Genomic DNA, 26,546 nt, shown 5'->3' on the forward strand with positions numbered 1-26,546 from the left:
CAGGTTGTAGTTGCGTGTAATGCAACGTAGGCTTCCATAGCAACTTTACTCACATGAACAATACCCTTGGGTTCATAGCCCATTGTTAGAATGACCCGATTCGAACACCGGAGTTTCGAATATCTTCTTTATAATCATTTTTATAGTGTGCTGGCGTCTTTGATGCGACCCGCCAATTTCCGCACCTGTACTAACCTCTTAATCTGTGCCCTTGATTACGAGTCAACAGTGAAAATGTAACAGGGCTGAAATAAGTGTTTGTCAGCCATGCTGATAACGAAAGCAATGAAATTCTTGAATTGGCTCTCGTTCCTAATTTAAAGGGGGTTACATTTAATTATATTTTATTAACATGCATTGTCAGCCCATTCTCTTATGGGTTTCGAAATACTACTGACAAACAGAATGAGGTTTGTCAATAATAGCTGTGTGTATTTTATCATTTTTAGCCTGGCTTGTAGCAACAAGGGGAAGAGGACAGGAGGACTTGGGCTGTGAAACTGGGGCCCAGGACAAGCCCTGGGCTCCTCACATATGTTGCATATCTTGAGGTCTTATTTGTGGCTGAATCATGAAAGATTTTCCATAGTTTTTGCTATACTCATAATCTGGCAAGAACAATCAAACTGTGTGAATGATTGTAACTTTTGTATAACACCATTAACACATGGCATTTAAAAGTAGTTTTCCTTTACATATCCTAATGTACCATGATACCAGTGCTTAATGGGTACAGACTGCCTGCTCCTGTCCCACCTGATTGTGATAGTGATGAGGGTGGTAGTGAAACTAGTGCTGCAGCATCACCTTCAAAACCCAGATTTTTGAAAAATCCTGATTTTGTGTAATGATGAATGTGCAGAGATTCAGAAATGTGTGAACTTAATAACCTAGTGAGAGATCTGGAATTGCCAAAAGGTAAAGCTGATTTGTTGGCAAAAAGAGTACAACAGTGGAATTGTCTTGGTAAAATGGTAAATGTGACTGCCTTATGAGATTACTCCATTTTTTAAAAAGCAGAAAGAACTCTATTTTCTGGTGATGTCTAGGGTCTGTCAGTGGTGGGCATTGACAGTGTAAAAGTGAATAGTGTAAGATATTCATAGACACGTCCAACGTGTGTCTCAGACGTGTGCTACTGTGTAATGACAGTGTGTTACCTTTGAGTCTGATTGGGTCCTTTCATGAAAGAAATGTAATAACATGAAACAGTTGCTGTTGCAGTTGAACTGTTCAAAGTGTAAATGGTTAATTTCCAGGCATCTGATAGTATGACACATTACCTGAGCCACTACACAGCTACACAAAATGCTGTGGCTTTGTGAGCCTCTGGTATAGCTGCCCAAAGCACTTCATTGTAAAAAGTGGCCAAAGTTTCAAATCACTGGAATCAGGACGCTCAAAGCACTTGTCAAATCTAAGAAAATAATTCTCCCTGCTCTTAATATAAAGTTTGTCCTAATAAAAAACTTAAACTCCATTGACAAAAGTGGAGAAGCATTTCTCTATGTGCACAAGAAATTTCCATTAAGTAGTGAGGTGGAAATAGTCTTCTTTGGGTCCCCAAATATGCAAGCTGTACAAAAATGAGCATTTCAACACCATCTTGACGTTGATGAAAAGTTAGCTTGGGATGCCTTTGTTAAATTGTCAACACATTTTCTAGGAAAGATGAGGGTAGAAAACAAAGGATCTTGTGGCAACTCTTCTGCAGTGCTACAGTAGACTAAGATGCAAGATGTCCTTAAATTTCCTAAATTCCCACTTAGATTTGTTTCCTGACAACTGGAGAATGCTTCCACCAGAAAATTTCGGACATTGAAATGAGATACCAGCTGATTAATGCTGGACACTAGTCAGGGAGTCACCAGCAGAAAACTACAAATCCCAGGTGAAGTGGTTGCACCTTCAGTGATCTTCCTCTGAGGATGACACAAAGCTACATACATGTATAAGCTTATATAGGCAATAATGTCAGGTTATCAAAAATTCATGAGCTAATCTTGCATTTTTTATTAGTACTTTTATCAGCACACCTGAAAAACAGCTGTTCCTACACCAGTAACAGAAAAAGAAATTTTGTTGGCTATTGTGATTAATTGGGTATATTCATCAGAAAGACTGGTGTATTACAGACGGGATGTTACATCCCTCAGTTGAATAAGTAGTTTTTAAATTTTCAAAGTGAAATGATTAGGCTGAGACCAGATATTGTGGGAATTGGTGAAGATTGTTAGCAGGAACAACAGTACTTCGTCAGGTGAGTAAAGGATTCTAAACGCAAAATAATAATAGTAATGCAAGAATGTCAAATAATCAATAAGAACATTGGAAGGCAGGTAAGTTATTTTGACATCCGCAACAATAAGTTTGTATGTCAACTAGCTCTGCAGAAGATTAACAGATTCAAGAAATTAAGATGAGAGAAATTGTTCAGATAGTTAACAGAAGAAAATCAGATTTTTTTTTTGGGCGGGGGGGGGGGGGGGGGGGAGAGAGTGGAAAAGGAAGAGTAGGAAAAATAGATGAATATGGACTGGGGAAGGAATGAAAGAGGAAACTGCCTGGTAGAATTTTGCACAGAACACGATTTTAATCACTAACTTGTGGTTTAAGAATCACGAAAGGTTGTTTACGTGGAGATATATGTAGACACACTGTTAGACCAGGATGCCCTACAGCTTCAGAATTCCATTCATTAAGACTTATAGCTAAACAATTAAGTAAATAGTAAAAAAAGGAAAAATCTTGATACCAAAAATAACTGAAAATGGAAATAAAGTAGTTTATAAAAAAATAGGACCAATATTAGACTCAATGAAGAAGAGAAATGTACTCCATGGACGAATAAAAAGAGCAGATGAAAAAGAATAACAAATTGTCAACTTTTTGACAGTAACCCAAAATCATTACTGGTGTGGAATAGAAGTTAAAGCAGACCTGAACAAATGGAAATAATAGAGGAAGAAATATTTGAAAGTTCAAAGCAAAAGTTCAGGTGAAAGGTTCAAAGGGCTTCCTGGAGAAAACAAAGGATGACAGGTGCAGTATGGACAGAATGGGAGAATGCAAAACTACTGGAAAGAGAGAAAGAAGACAAATTATTTCATGTAATCCTTAAGAGCCCAAACAATAAAAAAAGCAGAAAGTACAATATAATTTTGCTGAATTCAATCACGTGATGCTGAGAGAATTACACTAGGAAATGACACTAAAAGCAATGGTGAGTTTTGCTATTTGGTTAGTAGCATAACTGGTAGCCACAGTAGAGGATATAAAATACAGATTAGCAATGGCAAGAAAAGCGTTTCTTAAAAAGATTTGATAACAACGAATGTAAATTTGTTATGAAGTCTTTTTCGGAAGGCATTTGTCTAGAGTGTAGCCTTGTATGAAAGTGAAAAGTGGACGATAAGTAGTCCAGACAAGAAGAGAATATAAGCCTTGAAATGTGCTACGGACGAATAGTGAAGACTGACAGATCGCGTAATTAAGGAGGTTGTACTGAATGTAATTCATAAGAAAATAAGTTTGTGGCACAACTTGACTAAAAGAAGGTATCGGTTGATAGGATACATTTGAGATCAAGGGATCACCAGTTTTGTATTGCAGGGACGTATAGGAGGTAAAATTCGTAGGGCGATATCAGAAGATGAATACAGAAGCAGATTCAGAAGGCTGTAGTTTGCAGCAGTTATTTGGAAGTGAAGAGGCTTGCCCAAGATACGTGCATGGTGAGCTGCATGTAACCTGTCTTCGGAATGACCACCACCACTAGCAAAAACATAATATTCCAAACACTGTTGTGCCCTACAGCTTTTGCCGTCCACGGCTCCCCTAGTACCATGGAAGTTATTCCTGGAAGTTTTTAACTCATATCCTAAAATCTCTAATTTTAGTCTGAATGTCAGACGAATTAAAAGTAAAGGCTGATTCGAGAACAGTAGTGCTTTACTAGGCTAGATCTTTCTGTAGACGGTACGATCTTCCTCGAATCTAAGCATCGACTAACAGTTGTTTATTAATAAAGTTAACATTAGCGTGGAGTAAGTCATACTGTAAACTCGGTATTTTTGTATAAATGAAGCACTGTAATGAATCAGTCGGCCTTCGGGTTTTGTACTCACATTCATTGACACGCCTAGTCATATTCATTGTGAAGATGTAGGACGTACAAAATTACTTCCCGATGAGGGCATTTTCGGCCTCAAGCTGGATCAAAGGAAATTCAACACTTATTTGCAGCTTGTGCGGAACCTATGTTACTGTGCCTATCTTAGGAGCGTAAGAGTGTTGCAGAAGTAGAGTGCAAGTTTAGTCTTCACACAATATACTTAGATAAATACAGCCGTTCGATAACCTTTTCGTGATCAACTTTGTCACCTTTGCGTAGAGAGAACGTAAAAGCTTCAGTGATCGCCACTCCAAGATTTCTCAATACTGTGCGTGTAGTCATTCGTGACTCATATGCGGTCACCGGGTGACTCCGCACCTGCAAGGTCGACAGGTTGGGTTAGCATTTCTCGAGTCCATAGACCGTCACTGGTGCCCCCGCCCACGATTCGTGCCTTGCCTCCGTCCGTACTAAAAATGAACATTTTTCTCAAAAACAAGATTTCTGACGCATTTGTTGGGGTGGGGTCTCTGGAAAGGGGTGCTATTCAAAAGCTTACATTTCCACATAAACATTAAAGCTACGGATGCTAAAGTGTTGACTAACGCACCAGGAGTGTTGCTGTCACGTCATGACGATGTGGCTCACGAGCTGAAGGAAGTATATAATCAGGCCCCCGGATCACCAGGGTTGCCCATGCCTCATATATAATTTGTCGCTTACCGCCACCATTAACGATAACTCGCAACAGATGGAATGAAAATTCCTTGAATTACTCGCTACGATCTCGTTTAATGCTCACATTGCCAACGACATTCGCAGCAGAGCGCCCAAGAAACTACTGATCGCCCATTGGCTGTCTGAGAATGCGTGACGTTGATGAACATAACAAGCCTAAATTGACCGCCATCGTTCGTGACTATAAAATACTTTCCGGTACTTTATTTTGTTCCTTTCCATCTTTGCTCAGCTGTTGAAGAATGAGTACATGCCGTAAATTTCAGCCACACTTTTATTTTTGTAGCTTCATGTTACACACTGTCAATCGACATGATGTCCGTCTGACTTGCTATTGAGATAATGTCCTCCACTCATGGTTACGCCAGTCAACATCAGGAACTCTACAAACTTCCGTGTGATGGAGTAAGGTTCCAACTAGGTCCAGTAGGTAAATTTGAGTTAATACTAATGATAATTCTGTCTAAACCGCCGTTTTAATAATTTCCTTCGAAAATGTGTTAAGATGCTAATTTAATCCTTCGGTTTGGGTAATGAACTCGTCGTAGGATCTTAAACTTACTTCTCCACCTGGATTGGTGTTGCTATCATACTGAGGCTGGAGATAGAAGGAACTCCTCGGCCAAAGGTGTTATAGATTAAATTCACAACCACTTTTCATCTTGAATGTTTCAACTGCTTCTCGAGATTGAAAATTATTCAAATTTATCTGGTTGAGATTTTCCATATAAAGATCAGATGTTTTTAGTACTTCTTTCAGTGCACGACCATGTGAACAACCGGCCTAAGTTTCCATGCCAAATTAGCCTTTGGGGACGGTGAATTTATGCTTAAGATATCGGTGTGGATGTTTCAAGTTGTAGTATAGTTAGTACACTTAATTACCTTGATACATGTAATGAATTCAGATATTTCCGCCACGTTAAAATACAGACCCATTTTTCAGTTTAAACTTAGCATGTTTCAGTAAAATTTGTTAATACGGTAGTAGCTTAGTATACCGGTTTTGAAGCGCTTAGTCCATATTACAGTGATAGAGCATACGTTTCCAAAAGCTGTGAACTATGCTGTTGACTCTGCTAAACTGCATTAGTGTGGTTCCCTTCACCAACTGCGAAGGCTTATTGAGAAAAGGTTTTGAGCGTTTTAGTGGTGGAAGTCAAATATAGTAGATCTGGAGCGCAAAGTAAATGAATGCCGCTTTAATAAAATACACATCTTGCACACAGTAGTAATGTTAATAAATGATAAACGCTATTAAAGCCACTGTGACGGAAAATTCAATGTGTGCTTCCGTTGGTTGAGACTTAGCTTGTCCGTTGGCTTGTGCAGCGAAATTCTACAGTAAACTGGCAGTGTTTAGCTGTCAGGACGTAACACCGCCGTGGATATAAAATTATAAATCGGGCAACGGGATGTTACAGAAATACACTGGGCGTGTGGCTGTGACGTCAGTCTCACGCCGGAACTTGCTCAAGTCCAAACATTTCTCCATGACGCGCCATGCCAGAAGTAGAGGTTCTTCATCACATTGAGGATAGATAAGAGCTCAAGGCTGCGCAAAGAAAGACATAGATAACTAACGATTCGGTTAGAAAGACAAAAAGAACAAACCAATATGTTGTGTCGTTAGTCTTAAAACACGTAAATTTCGTTGACTGGATACATTTTTGAGATTAAATGCATTGTTGGCAGTGGCATTCGCTGTCCATGCAAGACGCCCGTGGTTTAATTCTAATAGAGTATAGGACGACGCGGTTTCGTCCTGTATATTTCACACAGTAGTCACATAATCAGAATTCTGAATATTGTGATTGCCTGGAAAATGAATGTTAGACCGCTTTTTAATCTTTTTACCATTAAAATAAATAAGGATGAATCGGAATTTTGTGGGTTTGCATAAGTTATATAGTTCAAATTTGGAACTATTATAGCCTAGTTACGTGAAAATATAGAAAACAGGAAATAGATCCAATCACTCAATATGTAAATTGGGACAGTTGTTTTATCCCACTATTTTTCAAGAGATCGAATCTTGACACTGACTTGGAGTAATTTAAATTAACAATATTATTTTAAAGTCGTATGAAAGGGTGGTATTTTTCATAAGATTGAGTACTTAACATATGTTGCTTTGTCTGTGCTTCAAACAGATAGTAACAAAAAGAGGCAATTTATATGTCGGTCGAAATTACTTCATCAGAAACCAGTGCGCCAAATTTCCAGTTACAAATGCCCTGAACGTCCTCTATAGGTTGAAGAGTGCAGTATGAATCAAATATGCGTCTTGTCAGTTATTACTGTGAAATTTTAGTGTTTTGAATGTCAGGCTTTACAGAATAAATTAGCGAAATGGTTTTGTCATAAAAGTTGAGTCTGTATCCTGTCAGTGTTTCCACAGACAACCAAGGAAGATTGTTTTATGTGCACTGCCGCTGCTGGTAAGCATGGAACCGTGCAGTTGGGTACGAATAATTTTGTGTATCGGTTGTTTATCAGAACAAGCAACATACTTAACGAATCTTTTGTACCACATTGTGATGTGTGGAAAATAACTGAAGAATTTCGAATTTATTTTGCTGCTACCAAAGTGTACTGGCTCCTTAGAAAGCTTGACAAAAATTAAGTAAAACTTTCACTGAATTTTCGGGCTAGTGTAAACTGGAGCGACGCATCATTGCAGAGAGATAGGAAGCATAACCACGTGCCAGTGTGTCAAGAAAGATCGTTGTTGGCACCTATAGTGCATATATTGTCAGGAAGCACAAAGGCGGTCAAAATCGCCTGGGAGTGAAAACTCAAGAATTCACCCCAGGGAGTGCCAAGTCGGCGCTCGGAAGATCAGGTCAAAGCCTTATAGGAGACAGAAAAGATGTAACCCAGCAGCGGAAGGTTGCAGTGTGTGTCAAGAGATGTCCCTGTCCGGGAATGCAAGGAGTGCACTGGCCGAAGCCTGAGTGCACAATCGATGAGTAAGCCACTTAATTTCTGCTGAAAACTACTGCATAACTTTATTTTACGCATAAACATAAGTGACAATCTTCTAAAGACTCGACTCACATTAACTGGCTTCTCTAAGTAATAATGCTGGAAATACCCATCTGTACTGGACACCACATGCAGTTTTGTCCAGGGAGGGCAGGAAACGCCGTTTAGGGGCGAGACAGCCGAAACATAGGACGGGTAACAATGCTGCCGCTACTTTTGTTTCCGGCAATCCTAAATCAAAATTAGTTCTATAAATTTACGAATACTAGAGCTGTATTAGCTAGTCAGCCTAACTTTGGCGCCCCTAGACGTTAAAGTAGTGCTCGCACTCTGGCAGCTGATATGCTCCTGTCTCTGGGTAAAAGCTGACACTTTTGGAGAAAAAGTGTGGGACCGATTGTTTTTAATATTTTTGAGGTAGTCACTTGAGCATTTCAATATACCGTTTTTTAAATCGGTTTCGACCAGTCTGGTCATCTTCAGACCGTCCGTCAGTAGATACAAAGAAGAAATAAAAAATACATCAGTATATTATGTGAAGTAATTATCTATACAAAGAATCATACGCAGAAGCACATGCTGCAGGCGGTTTAAATTGCGTTGTCAACAATATTGAAGGCAATAGTACGTCTATATTCGCCAAAAAATATCTACTTCTGAAGATTTTGTAATTACAATCTTGAATGTGGTGTGATTTACCGAAACTTTTAAAGAAATTTAAAAGCTCTTTAAACAAGCATTTATAGCAAATGGGTGGGTTAGGGAGTCATTCATAGGCATATTGGTGACACACAACTTATTACGTAGCAATAATTTAAAATGTAGGCTGGCAATGGCAAGGAAAGCGTTTCTGAAGAAGAGAAATTTCTTAACATCCAGTATTGATTTAAGTGTCAGGAAGTCATTTCTGAAAGTATTCGTATGGAGTGTAGCCATGTATGGAAGTGAAACATGGACGATAAATATTTTGGACGAGAAGAGAATAGAAGCTTTCGAAATGTGGTGCTACAGAAGAATGCTGAAGATTAGATGGGTAGATCACGTAACTAATGAGGAGGTACTGAATAGGATTGGGGAGAAGAGGAGTTTGTGGCACAACTTGACCAGAAGAAGGGATCGGTTGGTAGGACATGTTCTGAGGCATCAAGGGATCACCAATTTAGTATTGGAGGGCAGCGTGGAGGGTAAAAATCGTAGGGGGAGACCAAGAGATGAATACACTAAGTAGATTCAGAAGGATGTAGGTTGCAGTAGGTACTGGGAGATGAAGAAGCTTGCATAGGATAGAGTAGCATGGAAAGCTGCATCAAACCAGTCTCAGGACTGAAGACCACAACAACAACAACTTAAATATACCAAGACATTGTAAATGCTTCTGGGATTGCCACGTGAAATACGAGTATCTCTAGTCTGAAACTTCCTGGCGGATTAAAACTGTGCCGGACAGGGATTCCAACCTGGGTCCATTGCCTTTGCCTTTGACGGGAAACTGCTCCACTCTCTCCCTCTCAGCTCCACTCTCTCCCTCTCAGCTCTACTTTGGCCTGTACATATGCCTTACGTTTAAAATTTCATACGAGTTCACACACACAACTTGCGGGATTAGTACTCCATAAAGTAAGTATATTGTAGAGAAATGACACACTATATGGGGGAACTTTTTTGCAGCTTGGGAGGTACTGACGGAGGTAGGATAGTTTTGAAGGCAGGCCGTGAGTTAAACTCGGATAGCTCAGTCAGTAGAGCATTTACCGGAGGAAGGCAGAAGTCAGAGTCCTGGTCTGACACAGCTTTAATCTGCCAGGAAGTTGCAAATCAGCGCGCACTCTTCTGCATAGTGATAATGTATTCAGGAAATAAGTGTTTGTCAGCTGTCTCTGGAAATTGATCAGACGTAGGGCTGCGGCTCTGTTGCTGTTGATAGGTGTTAAATCAGAACTAAGATTTTTCCGCATCCTTCTTAACTTGCTATAACGACGGCTGGCTGATTAGGTTGGAAAAAGCACTTTTAGTTAACTCCGATTGTTTCTGTGTCTTAGAGGTGCATGTTCAGATGCATTCTCGTTTTTACAGGAGCCATCAAACGTGTTGATACATGACCTTCCTGATTGTACCCAGTACCGTCATACGCTCGTGAAGCTGACTGACGGCGATCTGTAATAGTCGCCGGCTATCTGCCTCGAGGATAAGGCGGTATCTGATGGATAGTAACGCATTCTTCGCTCGGATAGTGAAATTTTCATTTCAATCGCAGCCAGTCGACCATCTGCCGGAATTCCAGATAACAAATTTCACAAAAGGAACATCGGGCATTAGGCACCATTTGAGCCGTTGTTAAGTTGGCGTAAAACGTGAAGTATCTTCCAAATGCCTTGCCGGGGACGCTAGGGAGGCCGATGCGGCGCCAAGATAAACCGCCACGTCTCCTTATCTGCGGCTCGAACGTGCGAGCAGTCCTTGGCCCCGTGGCGCACGGGCTGGCGTGTCTCCTCGGCGAGCAAACACCTGCCGCCGGCAACGCCGCCTAGGCTGGCGCCAGCCGCCACGACGCTCCGCCGCCTTGTTTAGCACCTCTTTGAATTAAGCCGGCACTTCATTTCGATTGTGTGCGTAGACTTTCAGCGCAACTTTCAAAACTAAGTGGCGCAAAATACCTGAATCTATTAACGCTATACTCAGATTGAAAGCAAAATTTTGAATTAACTAAGTTAGGTAACCTCTACAAAAACACGCCCTGCCGCATAAATTGATAAGGCAAGGCTTTTTCATTGCAGCTAAAGCCTCGCACAAGTGACAAGTCTGTTCTAAGTTGAACAAGTTTCAAGACTACTTTTAAATCAGCCAGCATACCGTCTGACGTTTACTTTCCATTTCTTATTCGGCGGTACCGGGCGGAAAGTACTGCAGAGTGTATTTGGAACTAAATCACGATTGTGGTCAGTATGGTATGTATTAGTGTGGATTGGTCATGATGCTGGAACAGTGCGATGTTCACTTTGTTACGTAGGCTTTCGAACCCTGTTCACAGTGTGCATGTGCGATGACGAAATTCTGATGATTGGTTTGAGACGAAAACTTGCCTGTCCTAGTCTTCCATCTCTAAGCGAATAACTGACGTAGAGAAACATTCTTAAGGCGCTTTATTTCGGTTTATCGTGGCGCTATATTACCGTTAGCATTCCATAACTTTGATTCGTCAAAGTGCCTACTCTAACCGTACCAAGAAATTTGCGAGAAATATTTACAAGGTATTACTCGATAGCGCGTAATCTTTAGGTTACAAACCCGGAGAAAATTTGCTATTCACAATTGGGGAAACACTATGATCCGTATTATTTGTTTGCCTTGGGCCTAAGTTATCCACGCTTATTCGCTCCTGGCGCCGGCAGCACACAGCTAAAGTGCTAGTTCTCCCTTAAAGCATTACAGTAATTGCTCTCACGCGTTCGCACCGGAGCATCTGCTGATTAGTCGTCTGCGACCGTTCTAGTGTAGGAGTTAAATGTGAGAGTGGCCTTTTAAGAGATGTAGCTTAGAAGTAATTAATGTAATTTAGAATTTAATGGAGCTGTTAATAATGGTCACTCTTTAAATTTGACGCATGCTAGCCTGAGAACATGCTCTCCAGGATGTTTCGTAAGCTGACGAGGAGAGATTCTTATGACGATGATCCCGATTTGGTAAGAAATTGCAAATTGTAGTAAGATTATTAGATCAGTAGTGTCCTCTTCCTCAAATCTTTGCTTATGTTGAGAGAACTTACTGTAAACCCACTTATCTGTTGGAAGCAAGGTCAGCTAGTAACCACTCCTCTAGCGGTTCCACTGGCAGTGTTCCAAACACATTCATACATTTGTGGGTCAGGGTAAATAAATGACGTAGTTGTACTTTATTTTGCATTATTACTGACTTTGGTGGCACGATGTGGAGCTCTTACATACGTATTTTTGGCTGTCTTATTGCAATACACAAATATTTTCCAAATTGAATTACTTGGTTAACGCACTATATATGCGAATAGTTTCATACAAATTTTTTGGCCGCATTGCGATAGGGAATGTTACAAACGGATAGACATTCTGGCGGGAAACATCGAATGAAGGAAATGTCGTAATACCGGGAAACTTGTGGTTGCAGTTGCGCTGGTGCTCGGCGATGAGAACGAAATATATTTAGCAAATACTTCTGTAAACTCACAGGACACGCACTTCTAAAGTAATTTCTGCGGGTAGTTGAACATATAAAATGATCGTACACGTTACTAATCTCCAGGAGTCATGTAATAGTTTTTCCGAGCGCATTTTAGACTGTGATAATGCGTAAGTTGCTAGGTTGCCGCTCCTTAGAGCTGTAACTGTTTAGGTATAGCTGTCCTAATGTGTGTTAACCCAAAGATACAGATGCTGCTGTATTTCAGTGCACGTAATAAACCCTGTTTCCGTAGCTGTAGCTGTAATTCTGCATATAGAAGCAAAGCCTTCCAGACGTAAGCGGTGCTGTTTGTAGACGTGTGGTTTATTTCAGCAATGACTTTGTACCCATAGTAGTATAATAAATATCCCGAACATTAAAGTCTGTCAGTGACAGATATTTTCCAGTATATTATGCGTGCGAAACTAGAGTATTTCAAGAAACAGAAAATTTAGAAACATGGAAATGCCATCATATTGGCTGGTGACAAGTTAGAGATTTTGTCGAAGTTGTGAATTTTTTCGCCTTCCACTGACCGTGCAAAAGTGTGCTAATGCTACGTTAATCCGTTGGTAACGTGTGAGGAACCTCCGTGACGCAATGCTGTGCGTATCGTCACCTCTATTTTAGAGTTTGCACGCATGCGGACAGAATCCTCTTGCAGTCGGTGGTTGTGCTGGCAGTGTCGTAATGAAAGTCTCGTAAATATGCCATCCTTTGAGCGCGGTTCAGTCACACAGTCGTCGGCGTTGGTGACGTGTTCCGGCTGATTTTCCTTCTTGCTCATCTTTGTGAGCACGAGTCTTCGGGAGTGGGTGTTAGCAAGTTTTAACCCGCAGTAGGGTTGCTTCCTTAGATGCAGGAGCGACCGCTAATGTCGCTCGGGGGTATTCCAAAGATGCACCCGATTAGGCAAGTGAGTTGTCCTGACTTAATGGTACTCGAGATAAAACGCGGTAATCGTAAGGCAGAATTTTGGGAAAACGGGACAGATTCTTAGATACTGAAATAACAGAGGCCTTCCCTGGGTTCGGAAGTTCGGATAGAATAAGTTTCTGTGTGAACTGAGATTCCTTCTAGTGATTCTTTCGTCGCTAGAGGCGAAAACCTTCATTGCAGCCTACTGTAGTTCTTTCCTGTACAACATGTGAAGGTTAGGTGTTTCATCTCGTCTGTGTGTTTCACGTCTTCATGTGATACTGCTACCGGTAATTAATATTTCACTTTAAGACTGGAGATTGGAGTTGCATATGTAGCGCAGCACTGGCTCAAATGGGAGAGAAGACGTGAAAGCTAGCAGTAGGCGACACTGCAGCGTGCCCGGCACACATTCCTTGAACTGCTGCCGACATAACGGCTCTGAGTACTCCGGGTTTCCTTTTATCCACTGATGATTTGGCGCATGCCCGTTTTCACAATGCTCAGAATGATCCACGGAGAAGACTTCAAAGCTTTAGAAGTTCTTAGCTCTATTGACATAGTACAATAATATAGGGTGTACATAAAGTCCGGGAATACTTTCAATTATTTATTGCACAAGAACTAAACATTGTACAGATGTCATACGTATTGCATTTTGAAGAGAAACCCTGAAAGTTTTTACAAACATTCGATATGCAAACCAAGAGTGACCTGGCAGACGTCAATACGGTAATCGAATCTTGCCATACCCGTCCCATCATGGCATTGTCGTCGTCTGCTTCTCTTTGCTGGGCACAAGCAACCCGTTGTAACGAATTTGTTGTCCAGTGGTAAATGGCCTTCCTTGTTGGTGGCTCCTTACCTTACTTAGTTTTGAACATCCGTTGAACAGCTTTACCACACTCGTTTTTGTCGAACTCCAACACACATAAAATCAGTCCATACCTGAACTCGCTACATTTGCGACTTGCGCTTACTATCGGCAAATTACCGAACTACGCTGTATCGGTATACATGGGAAAAAACCCTTCCAGGGTTTCTCTTCAAAATGACATATGTATCTGTGCAATGTTTGGTTCTTGTGCAATAAATAAGTGTTCTCGGATTTTATGGACACCCTGTACTATAGGCAGTTGTGGGCTTATATAGTCATCTAGCACAACAGTATGTCTACCGTGTACTTGGGTCTTGATTTCTCATGGCTTCGTACAGGAAGAACATCTCGTCCATGCCATTCTGAACTGCTTGGCGTTGTGGACGAAAGAATTACTCCCACAATAGTGACTTATCTCGTGCTTGACATAAACCTCGCATTGAGATACTAGTCCTGGCCCTGTTGGAGGCAGTTATGCCCTTGACCTCCTGTGAACTTGGAATTGGTGAACAACCCACGGTATTATTCCATAAAAATGTCTGCGTCTTATTTTCTGTCTGTTTTCTCATCAGTTTTTTCTTCCATACATACTGAAGTTTTCAAGGTAGTGCCATTAAAGTATCTTAATTTGCTTACCAAGTGCCAGACTGGTAGTGGCTTTCTCAAGGTTCGCGATCCAAGCCACTAACTGTGAAAAGTTGTTATCCATATATTTCCGGCAAATGTAAAGTTGTTTAACTAGTACAGTATGTCTCCTGCTAAAATTTCAAATTCGTGTGTGTATACAAATTTTTACACATCCCGTTAACGCGCTTCTTCTGAACCCAGCGGTAATAGGAAATAGTTAACACATCGCAGCACTGTAGCGACTTCGGAAAATGCAATGCCTTTGGGTGTACTGATACATTACGGTACTGACGGAAAAAATTGTCATACCTTGACATTTCTATTTAAGGAGGTAAAGCTACTGCTGTGATCGCTAACTGCGTTAATTGGGCTAGATGAGGTATCATGAATTCGGTTGGAAATAGTGTAAGAGATACGCAATCGTTAAACTAGTAGTAGTTGAAGAATTACTACTTTTAAGTTTCGGGTAAGTTTCTTCTATCCCTATGCGAAAGATTAGTATATCAAGTCACTATGGTAGTTACGTTGCGGAAGACGAAAATCTAATGTCGGAAACTGATTTTTGCTGGCGGAATTACATGAATGAATGGACTTTGCTAGCGTGGTTTAGTACTAGTGTACCGATCTTTATTTTACTCGAATGGCATCGGAAAATCGGATGTTCGTTTTCCGGGTTAGTCAGCAAGACCGCTGTTTCTCTTCAGTTGGTAGGTGGATAACTTCTTACGCAGTTTAAAAAAATTTTATTCTCAGGCGCTGCACAGCTGACACCTATTCTGGATTAACCGAACTCCTTAAAATTAAGAAGGAACATGATAATGATCCTAATAAGGGAACGAATTTCGATTGTCATGGAAAATCTGGCAGTTGCAATCACATTACCAAAATATATTTTGAGGTGCTTACCTGACCGACCAGAAACAGAAATGAGAATTGTTTGCGAAAACCGGATGTGGGGACTGCATGCAGACGTAATGTGTGCTTTCCTCGTGAGTAGTTCTGCGGATGGAAAATGTACTGCCGTGAGATTTGCATTTACCACGGGCCTCAATTGGGTCCACACACATTGTCGCCATTTCTGAACGAAACATCTGCCAAATCGGACAAAAAAGCTGCAGCAGTGATACGGAACTGTGGTCACCCGAAAACTGTTTCGTCGCCCGTGTAAACTGTTGCTGAGGAAACATTTGCTTGCACTTGAAAACTTCGGCTAGTTTCACTACTGTATTGTGTATCCTTGTTCAGACAATGTAGTGTGAGACCAGTTTCTTGATAAAAAATTTACATTGGCAAATTCATATAAAACTTCTAGTGAAATTTTTGGCACATAGTCTTTCACCATTAATTGGCTAAACCTTATGTTCAGAGCAATCCAAACTGGGTTGCACCATGAATCTTAGATGCAGTTGACTGTTTCTAATTAATTTGTATATAAGCAACTTTAATTTTGAGTGCACATGCAAAATGCTGTTGCATTGTTGTTTAGACAGAATGAAACTGGATTTGGATTGTCAGTATAAAAGTCGGATTTTTAAAAATATATGAATCTGGTGTGATGTTTTCCATTAATCAATTAATCAGCATTTTACGGCATTTGTGGCAGGCCATTGTTGGACGCTGATTGTAGCTCTAATTTCCAGTCAACGCGCTTTTTATCATAATGGCTTTTCTATTCATTACACTACTTGGGACTTTTACACTTTACCGTATAATTTTATCGTCATGTTTTTGTGATATGAGTGTAAAACTCATTAGCCTCTTACGAATGAAGAGATATTCATTGTTGGTAGAACTAATACTACGCGTAGGCCAACAATCTTTTTCCTTGAAGCATGTAATAGATATTAAACTTGAGATAAGTGAAAGTTACTGTACTGTTTAGAGAAGCACGGCACAGTATTCGTAGTAGTTAAGCACGTCTTTGCTTTTATTAAGGAAACACTAAATACTAGGAACGGCATAACTGCCTTTAGAAACGCTGAAATAAAGACTGAGCCAAATGTTAGGAATTAGTAGAGAGAAGGGGACGCCTCCTGGAATCCTTATAACCGCCCCTCTAGTATTTACATCATGTGAACAGCGAGCCCCTCGTTTCGATTCTCGTACATTAAAAATATCGCTAGGTGGTTTATCAGAAGTAAACGCGGTACGGTAATCGTCTAAATAAAATAAGACATTAAAACGTAAGGGCAACCAGATAATTTTGATGGCAGATCAAGAAGTTCGCTGAAATCGGACATCATCGTACATTTAATCTTTCTTAACTTACTGATTTCGAAATAAATTTATTTCGAATTGAAAATTTAAGTAGCGAGAACAAGTGTACATGGAGAGAGTTTAGCAGTTGTTGGCAGTTACAATTTAATTTTAGCAGCACGAGTAAATAAGCGCAACTGTAGTCGCGCTAGTTATTTGGCACACCAAATTTAAAATTCACTATTCTCGTTTAAATGTTACCTAATTACTGGTTTTATCTGAGATAACTAGTTGATGCTTGAAAGTTTTTCGTTTGTTTTCCCTGCCCTAACTTACCTGTCAAGATATTAAATTGCAACAAAGATCTATCATGCACAGTTTTAATAATTGTTTCCAGATCTGATTATATTTTTAGAAATAAGTGTTTACTAATCTATATTGTAAACAATAAGTTATGGACATGCCTGCACAAATATCAAACTTGAGTTTTCTTGTCAGGCTCTTCGAAATATATGGAGATGTGTTGATCTGATCGGTTATCATTGGTCTGTAAGTTTGAGGGCTCACTTTTTTTTTTTAGATCTGGTGGTTGAGCCCATTCAAATGGTTGAAAGAAGTTCAGACACACTCAGAACTGTAGAGCCCTTAAAGGGAATTTCTGAAAGTCCTAAGATTTAATATTGGGTGGCTCATCTAAATAGGGATCTCTGAAATTGTAAAAAGTTAATTTGGCATTGTAAACTGGTATAAACTTGAAAAATGACACTCAGATACTTGATGTATTAATACAACAATGAGGAAAAATTGTTACAATGTTACTTTTGTCATCTACAGTGTTAACATCCTATTGACATCTTGCTGTTGTGTACACTGCCTGGGTTTCTGTCCCGCAACAGTGCACTGGTAAAAGTTTTTTCAGTTCTGGTGATGAGGTGTTCGTGTGTTTTCTGGTGATAGTATTGAGAATTCTTACAGAATGCATTTCTAGTCTCTGTAATAAAAATTTTGTTGATTTGCAATTAATTTTATGTACTTGGTTTTCATATATTTGAGACAGAGGTATAGAGAAAGTTTACATCTACCTCCAGAAAAAGATCTCACTGAACAACAGCTAAACTTGAGGTTTTGTGTTCCTTTCCAGATTAAAATTAATTTTCAGACAGCCTAGACACTGTTGGTCAGTAAACATTACCTTTCTTAGTTGGTAATGTGTTGTTTCTCAGTTCATTACTCTCTCTCTCTCTCTCTCTCTATATATATATATATATATATATATATATATATATATATATATATATATATATATATATATATATATATATATATATATATATATATATATATATATAAGATCTTATGATGCAAACAACCTGGTCTTAAATGTCCACTGCCTTGGAGTGCCCCTCTATTTACTGTAAGTGTGTGGATGTATTTATTAGTAATGGGCAGTTTCAATAAATTACAGTATTTGTAAGCAGAGACTCCCCAGTATGTCGAGATTAATAGTTGCATCTACTTCACAATTTACTGATAGTCTAAAATTTACACACACTTAAAGTAAAGCTTAAAGATATTATTCTGCAAAATGTGTAAACAGTTACACTTACTGGCAATGCTGCTTGTATGTAAGGTGAATCTGTACACTGGAAGGGAACCATGCTTCCCAACAGAAGGAGAATAAATTATTTGAAATTAAGGTCATTGAGGATAATCATATCCACATAGACAGCAGCTCCATAGTGTAAATCATAGGTAGCACTGATATCATCCATGCTACTGAATGAAACTTACGGTTCTGTTTTCTCTTGAAGTTTCTTGTTTGTTTTCATTTGTTTTGTGAACCTTGTGAGGAAAATTGTTGAAACTTTTGAGGGTAATATCCAGGATGGATATATATTCATCCCCGTCCACTCTCAGCCTACACACATTATATGACTGTTACAAACGAACGTGTGCCTAACAGGGTGATACCTTACTAGTTCAGTTGGTTGGAAATAAGCAGATTGCAGAGTATTTTCCTCTGTTCGTCGATGTAGAGGTTCACCACAAGAGGCCATTGACTACTCGCCATAGCCCATCATATTCATGCTCATACTCTGACAGTAAGATGTGGTTAAATGAACCTGAAAAAGTAGATTTCTAGTTACTATGTTAATCCTTACATTGTAGTGTATAAGTCATAGTCGGACACCTGCCTTTCTTCAGTTCAAAATGAGCCAGGAATTTAAAGATTTCTTGACCAGTGAATGCAGAAAATCCATTAACAGAGCTGTCTTTCTCTGGTCCATGGAACTTACACTGTCAAACAAGGAAGGTCTCACCAAAGATCACACACTTCTGAATAGTATTTCAAAGGAGTGGATACGCAGATGATGCTAACAGTATTGCCCAAAATTGGTGCTAGTGGACATGTAGAAAGTAACAATGAAAATGTAAGATTTCTCATGCTGAGAAACATTGGCCAAATATCGGTAAAGTCTCGTGGAAATACTTCATTCCCACTAACAAATGTAAGATAGTTGGTTTGTCGTATTACAGGCAGAGCCCTCGAGAAACATGGTGTATGACATTCTATACAAATTTAGCAATGCAGATGTGGATGGGCAGATAAAAACAGTGGAGAAGAGAGACAAGGAACATCAGCAACACACTAAACTGAAACAGCAAAACCAGGAGTTGCTGTAAACTATTGGAGACACAATCATGAGGTAGAGTAAGACTAGACCTATATTTTGGCACAGGCTAAAAGCTAGTGGAGCAGAATGGAGTCGATCAAAATGTGGGTGGCACAAAATATGTGAAACAGGGATGTGGGTTCCAATTTTATCAAAACTTCAGATCGTGTACTCAGTTTATTAATGCCTTGGCATTGTCATACACGAGGTGCTATCAAGTTTTCAGAACTGGTGCTGCCATCTGTTGAAAAACCTTACCTTTGGACTAATGGTCACCATCACCCTCAAAGTACACACCGGCCCCAGAGCATCTGCCACTGGTCAAATGTTTTCTGGAAATCTTGACTCCTCTCTAGTGTCGAACCAACGGCCTTTCAACTTATTTCAGTTTTGGGAATAGTGCGAAGTCGCAAGGTGCCAAATCTGACGAGTACGGTGGTTGGGCTACAACTGCCATATTTTTTGCCAAAGGGTTCTGGTGAGCAAGGTCATGTGACAGGGTGCATTGTCGTGATGCAGCAGCCAGTTCCCTTGACGCCAAAGTTCGGGCTGTCATCACTGCATGTTTTCACAGAGCTGTCGCAAAACATCACAGTAGTATGTGGAATTCACTGTTTGGTTGGGTGGGACGAATTCTTTGTGCGCAATTCCCTTGGTATCAAAGAAAAAAAAATGATCATGCTCTTCCACTGGGACAATTGTTGCTTTATCTCTGGGTCATAACTGTAAATCCAGCTCTCGTCGTTGGTGATGACCCATGGCAAGATGGTCGCATCATCAGATGCGTTCTGACGAAGGTCTGTGCACGCTTCAATACGCTGTGCCTTCTGATAGGCAGTCAAGATTCCTGGCTCAAATTTTGCGGCGACACGATGCATGCCCAATTCATCAGTCATTCGTTGACATGTCCCATAACCAATACCCACTTCATCTGCAAGGTCTTGAATGGTTAGATATCAATCCGCACGAACCAATTGTTAAAGTTTAGCAACAATGTCTGATGTAGTGCAGCTAACGGGCCTTCCAGTGTGAACATCATCTTAGATGTCTGTACGGCGGCCTTGAACTGAGCATGCCACTCACACTTGTTGAATGATTGAAAGGGTCTTCATAACACTTTTTCAGAGATTCATACAGAATTTGATACGCATGTGCTTTTCTGTTCGCGGATCTATTATAATATCGCCACACTCCAAACTCCGAGTATTACGGAAATCACTGTGGATATGCAACACGTCCTCCTAACTGAATGCCATTTTGCACACTGACTCATCAGATACATAGCTCTCGCCAGCTAGCGGTGCAAAGATCTACTACTCCTACTTTCCAGATGGCAGCACCAGTCCTGAAAATTTTGGATTCCACCTCGTATCAGGGCCAAAAACTAAATGCATTACATGATATGAAGGCACAGGATTGTGAAAACACAGTAAAGGATGAAGGGTATGTTGGTAGTCGTACTGGTCAAAAGTGCTCCATTTTCTAGCAGGTTTGATGTGGCCTGTCATAGATTCCTATCCTCTACCAATCTCTTAATCTTGGTGGTGCTTGTCAGACATCCTCAGTTACTGTTGGACGTATTCCAAACTCATTCTTCCCGTACAGTTTTATCCTCTACTGCTCCTTAAGGTTATTCTGTGGTATCTTAACACATTTCCTATCATCCTGGCACTTCTTGTCTGTTTTTCCCATATGTTCATCAAACAAAGAGAAAATTAGCTCTAGTTGATTCATTTGTCTCAGTGCTGCCAGTGTTGAGCTGCCTCTGGCTATAGTGTTACTGTACACATAAAGAATAATGGTGCCAGGACTGAGGCACGCAGCTGACGCTGGCCGCCCCTCACTGCTCTCCCCTTGACAGTGCTAATGGGGTGGGAGCATGGCACACTTCCTGGCATTCCCAACAGCCACTACGCAAATAAAAAATTTATCATTGCCAAACAGTACAATGCTGTATTTGGAATATATCTCCTCAATTTTTTTCTTCAAATTGAAGGCTGATGACAGATAATAATAGTAAACTTCTGTTGTCAGAGAATGTCTTCTTTGCTGTCACTAATCTGGTTTTTGTGTTGTCCTTGCTTCATCGGTTATTTTACATCTGATCTACTTCTTGGTCACCATTTTTGGTAAGTTTATTCCTAATTTCATTCTACTACTCCTTGTTATTGCAGTTTTTCTTTGGCTTAGTCCCAGTCCATTTTCTGTGCTAACTATACTGTTAATTCCATTCAGTATGTCCTGTAATTGTTCTGCACTTTCACTGAGGACAGTGATGTCATAAGTGATACTTATTGTTGCTATCGTTTCACCCCGAGTTTGCCCAATTGTTAACCTTTTATTTCTGTCTTTACTGCTTTGAAGTATAGATTGAACGGCTGGGGAGAAAGACTGCATGCCAGTTTTACATCCTTTTTTAATCTTAGTGTTTCATCCTTGGTCCTAAATTGTTCTGTTCCTGCTTCGTTCTTATACCTATTGTATGTTACCCCTCTTTCCCTACTGCTTATATAAATTTTTCTGAGAATTTTGAACATAAACACAAAACCAAGATGAGGTAAATTACAGAATTTGTTTCATTGGGGAATTTTGCAATGAATTCCGTCCTTTGTCATTGCACAGACACCGGACTGACAAATATTGAGAAGTGACTGTGAAATTCAAAAGAAAGTAACATTGCTCATCAGAGGAAAGGCAACTTGATTTGATGAGATGCCTGTAAGATTGTATGTAGATCATGTGTATGAGCTTACTCCCCTCGTAGAAGTCTGTTGGTTGCAACAATAATAAAGCATTTCAACCAGTTGGAAAAGGGTTTTAAAGAAGGGTTTTTGGACAGATGCATATAACTATACAGGTTGAGTCAAAGAGGACTTCACAACTTTGGAATGATACAGAAATTTATTCAGGTAATTTACAGAATCGGTATGTCACTTCGTGGCAAACACACAAAAGTGTCATTTTAGTTCGCTGTGCCTACACCGTTTGTGATGTGGCAAACATCACACCAATAATCAATTTCCTGCCGCACTTGTTGCAGAAAATTGGGCATAACTTGAGCAATGGCAGGTTTTTCAGATCGGCTGAATTGTTTGGTAGGAGAGGAACATGAACATGGTCTTTAATGAAACACCAGAGGAAAAAATCCAATGTTGTCATGTCTGGGGAGTGAGGTGGCAGTCACTCCACTGACCTGGCAAGAGATTATTGAGGAAACCTCAAACTTCTGGGAGGAAATAAGGTGGCACAGTCTTACTGAAGCAAACCATCCCATCTGTCATCTACATCGATCTGTGGAATTAGTTTTCAAGCATATCCAGCTTCACAATACCAGTGACATTTTTCTACATGAAGAACAAAGGGAGAAAGGGCCATACACTTTAAATTTGCTAAGGGTGTAAAACATATTAACTTCGGGGCTTTCACAAATGTGCTCCAGGATTGCATGTGGATTCTCGTCACCCCATATTCTGCACTTGTGGATGTTCACACCACTTATATTGTGTGTTGACTCATCATTGAAAATTACTGTGTTTAGGAATGTCCCAACATTGTCTATTTGAAGTAACATTTCTGCACAGAATTCCCTGCAAGCAACCTTACGTGCATCAGTAACGTACTGTGCCATTGTGAATCTATATTTAAAGTGTAAATATCTACACAGTACTTGCCAAACAGTCTCATGTGGAAGCCATCATTAGAGATGCAAATTGCTTCGATTTTTGTGGACTGTGGACAAAAGCTCTCCCTAAACTGTTAGACAAAGCTCATGGGGACCTGATGATTTATCGTGTCGTAGTGAACAACCTGTCTCAACAAAGTTCTTGTGCCAGGAGTAAATTGTAGGCCTGCTTGGAGGTTCTTTAGTGTATTCAATGTGAAATGTATACCAAACAGCTTGTTTGTTTTATGAAACCAAAGCACACTGTGCACCAGTGAGAGTAGCCATTGTAACTGTGCAGTATGGTGGTGCTCCTGGTGGAGGAATGGGGTACTGATGGACTACTTGAATCAAACTTGAGGTTATTTGATACAAAATAACACATCTACAGATTAGTATTTTGAAGAATCAGTCTCAGTTGCACAAATTTTCTGGTCTTCACTAGGTTTCAGTTAAATTAATCTAGCCTTCTTCAGAATCAGGCTAGATTAATTTAGCCGATATCTAGTAAAGACCAGAAAATTTGTGCAACTGAGGCTCATTCATCAAAATATTAGCCTTATCACAGTTGCTGATGGGGCTGCAATATGCTAAAAATTCATCTACAGATTCTTTAAGTTACCTGAATAAATTTCTGTACCGTTCCAAAGTTGTAAAGTCCTTTCTGATTCACCCTGTACTTGTATTGCTGACGTGAGTCTGCTGTAGGATTATGAAATGTTTTATGCTTGTGTACTATGGCTTTAGATGAAAACTAAATCCTCTTGTAATGAATATGGGTTTTGCAAGTAGTGATATTATTAAACTTGCGTAGCTCACTTCGCTCGAGAGTTCCATAACTACATGGTAATGGTTCCCAGTTAGGCGCCCTGTTCTGGCTCTCAAGAATGCATTTGACAGTTTAGTTTTTGCCTAGTGAACAGAATGTATGTACAGATGTCAGATCAGTTTTGCTATTGAATTCATGACTGACTTCAGTATAGAACCCAACATGCCATTCTTAAATGGAGCAAAATATTCAAAGTAACTCGGGTCTACCCTGAAAGAGTACTACATATAACTGACCTAATGGATGAGCTAATATCAATGAGTCTGTCGTGGATAACGCTGTTGTATGTGGATAAGCTGAAATGCCAGAAAATTGTCTTGAAGTACAGGAAGACGTGGTGCATGAACTAGCACTAAATTCACCATAGAGAGAAGTCGCATTGAGCATAAATAGGCAGACAAGACCATTGCTATTAAATTGGCACTCATATTGTGAATTATAGCAACCATAAAATACCTGCAAATGTGAATGTGGAGCTCATTAGCCAAGAGCATGAAAGTAGTTTTAGAGAAAGCAGACACCACACTGTGACTCACTGAACAAACCCTAAAAAAATGTCAATTGCCCATGAAAGGGCTGCTTAAAAAAATCTTGTTCAATCAATTCTTGAGTATTGATCATATCTAAAAAAGATAAGAAACCTGCGGGGGATGGAGAAGATACAAAGAAGAGTGGCACATTTTGTAGTGCGTTCATTTAGTAATGACAGGATTAGAAGTGTTGTGCATCATGGAGAGGTTTACTGTTAAAATTACTATAATGTATGTTCTAGAAAGAGTGAAGCAGCATATTATTTTCTCCCACAAATGTTGGGAAATGGCTATGGTAGGAAAATATGGAACTTACCAATTCATTTCCCTGTGAATAATTGATTGCTGGAACAGAAAAAGAATGATAGGGGTAGACAACAAAGATAGCTTGCACTTGGTGTGTCCTTCCAGTAGGCTCTCAAGCTGGGGCATGTGATTTTGCCTGGATGCAAACAGAATGCTCACAGTACTGGTTGAGCTGTTCTCAGGTGCCTGTGTAGGTGGTCAGTTTGCTTCCGTTTAAGTTTATCGTAATCTCAACTTTTTTGCTCTATTTCATTTGTTCTATACGTGTCCTATATGAGCAACTATTAAACTACTTTTTACTACTTGTTTGAAAAATACTGTTAAAATGAACATCTTTCTCTTCTTCCCTAAACCGGTTTTCATGTATGTGGCAATGCTCTTCATCCCAGAGTACTGGAAATTCATATTTACTGACTTCACTGCTGAGATATCTGGTTTATCTAATTTTTTGTGTAATTTTTATATTACTGTTACTACTGTTCATTCACAGAGCTTCATGTATTATGTCTTGCCTTGAACTGTTACATAATTTTTGTATTGTTCATGTGCTATATTAGAATAAAAGCTTTATTTACTGCCTCTTTCAATATTGAGATTTTTGCTTTAACAAATTTTGCTTTCTTATTTAAATGCATGCATTTATTTTGGAGAACAGCAAAACCTGATGAAGTCATGGGTAAGTTATGTGATGATTTAAAAAAATGGTTTTTCTGAAGTTCAAAATTGCCTATTTAGAGCTGACCCTAAATATTCGTTTTCATTCAGGTGATGAGCCAAGATGTGAAGAAGGAAAATCCTCTGCAGTTCAAATTCCGAGCCAAATTCTATCCAGAAGATGTTGCTGAAGAGTTGATACAGGATATTACATTGAGGTTGTTTTACCTGCAGGTAAGAGAAACATTGGCATTTTACATTCTTAATTAAATGTATTGAAATAATCTTCATCAAATAGGTTATCGTTGAGATGTCTAAATGTGTTTACACATCTCGGCGAAGAATTGTCAGTTGTGTTGCTGCCATTGAGAGGAAGCTTACAAAAATCACATTGCTTTAATTTTTTTAATGATATTGTTTTTTTTACGACAATGAGAGAGAGCATAACATGAATTCCAATGCTTTTTTGACATAGTACTGATATATATATAACTGCTTCCTCACTGGATTATGGATGCATTGTAACATGGATAATAAACTTTTTAGGTGTGATAACAACAAAAATAAAAGGTTTTCTTAAGTATGTCTTACATGTATATTTCAAATATTCATATGTAGGAAGTTTAGTGAGGAATGAGTGTGTGCACCCATTTCTGTGGGCGCAGAGGTGGCTGGACTCAGTGCTGCAATTGCATTGTGGAAGGTGGACTGGGATGAAGTTGTTTGTCAGGAGGCAGGTTGAGATGTTGGGGGCAGGTAGTTAGTGGCTTGGAGGCAGCAGATACCAGAGCCTGTGGGATGCTGCGTGTGATGGTGATGAGATGTTGGGAGTGATGACAGAAAGGAGTAACTGTTGGGTGTGTGTGTGTGTGTGTGTGGACAGTGGTTTAACAAAGATTGAGCCCAGGAGGATTATGGGAATGAAGGATGTATTGCAAGATCATTTCCATCTGTGTAGTTTAGGAAATCTGGTGGTGCAGAGGATCCAGATTAAGTAGCCATTGAAATTGAGCATGTTGTGCTCAGCTTGTGTTGTGCCACTGGGGTACCAACTTTTACCACTCCCTTATGAACAGCTGGTCAGTAATTCATACTGATATAGAAAGCGTGCAGTGATTGCAGTAGAATTGGTACATGACGTGGCTGCTTTAATAGATGACATTGCCTTTGATAGGACTGGACTGAAGTAGGAAGTGCTGGGTGAGTGGAAATAGGTCTTGCACTTCATGCACCTTACTAACT

At 39.8% G+C, this 26,546-nt stretch overlaps 1 protein-coding gene across 1 annotated transcript in view; it reads left to right on the forward strand.

Annotated features, from left to right (window-relative positions):
- The window catches only part of LOC124724159 (moesin/ezrin/radixin homolog 1), a 76,231-nt gene that overhangs the window by 29,697 nt on the left and 19,988 nt on the right, over nt 1-26,546 (forward strand). The window contains 1 exon segment of the mRNA XM_047248447.1: nt 25,416-25,538. Within this exon segment, the coding sequence (XP_047104403.1) occupies nt 25,416-25,538 (123 nt within the window).

The sequence above is a fragment of the Schistocerca piceifrons genome, chromosome 1 (genome assembly GCF_021461385.2).
Source record: "Schistocerca piceifrons isolate TAMUIC-IGC-003096 chromosome 1, iqSchPice1.1, whole genome shotgun sequence".
In the NCBI taxonomy this organism is placed as follows: domain Eukaryota; kingdom Metazoa; phylum Arthropoda; class Insecta; order Orthoptera; family Acrididae; genus Schistocerca; species Schistocerca piceifrons.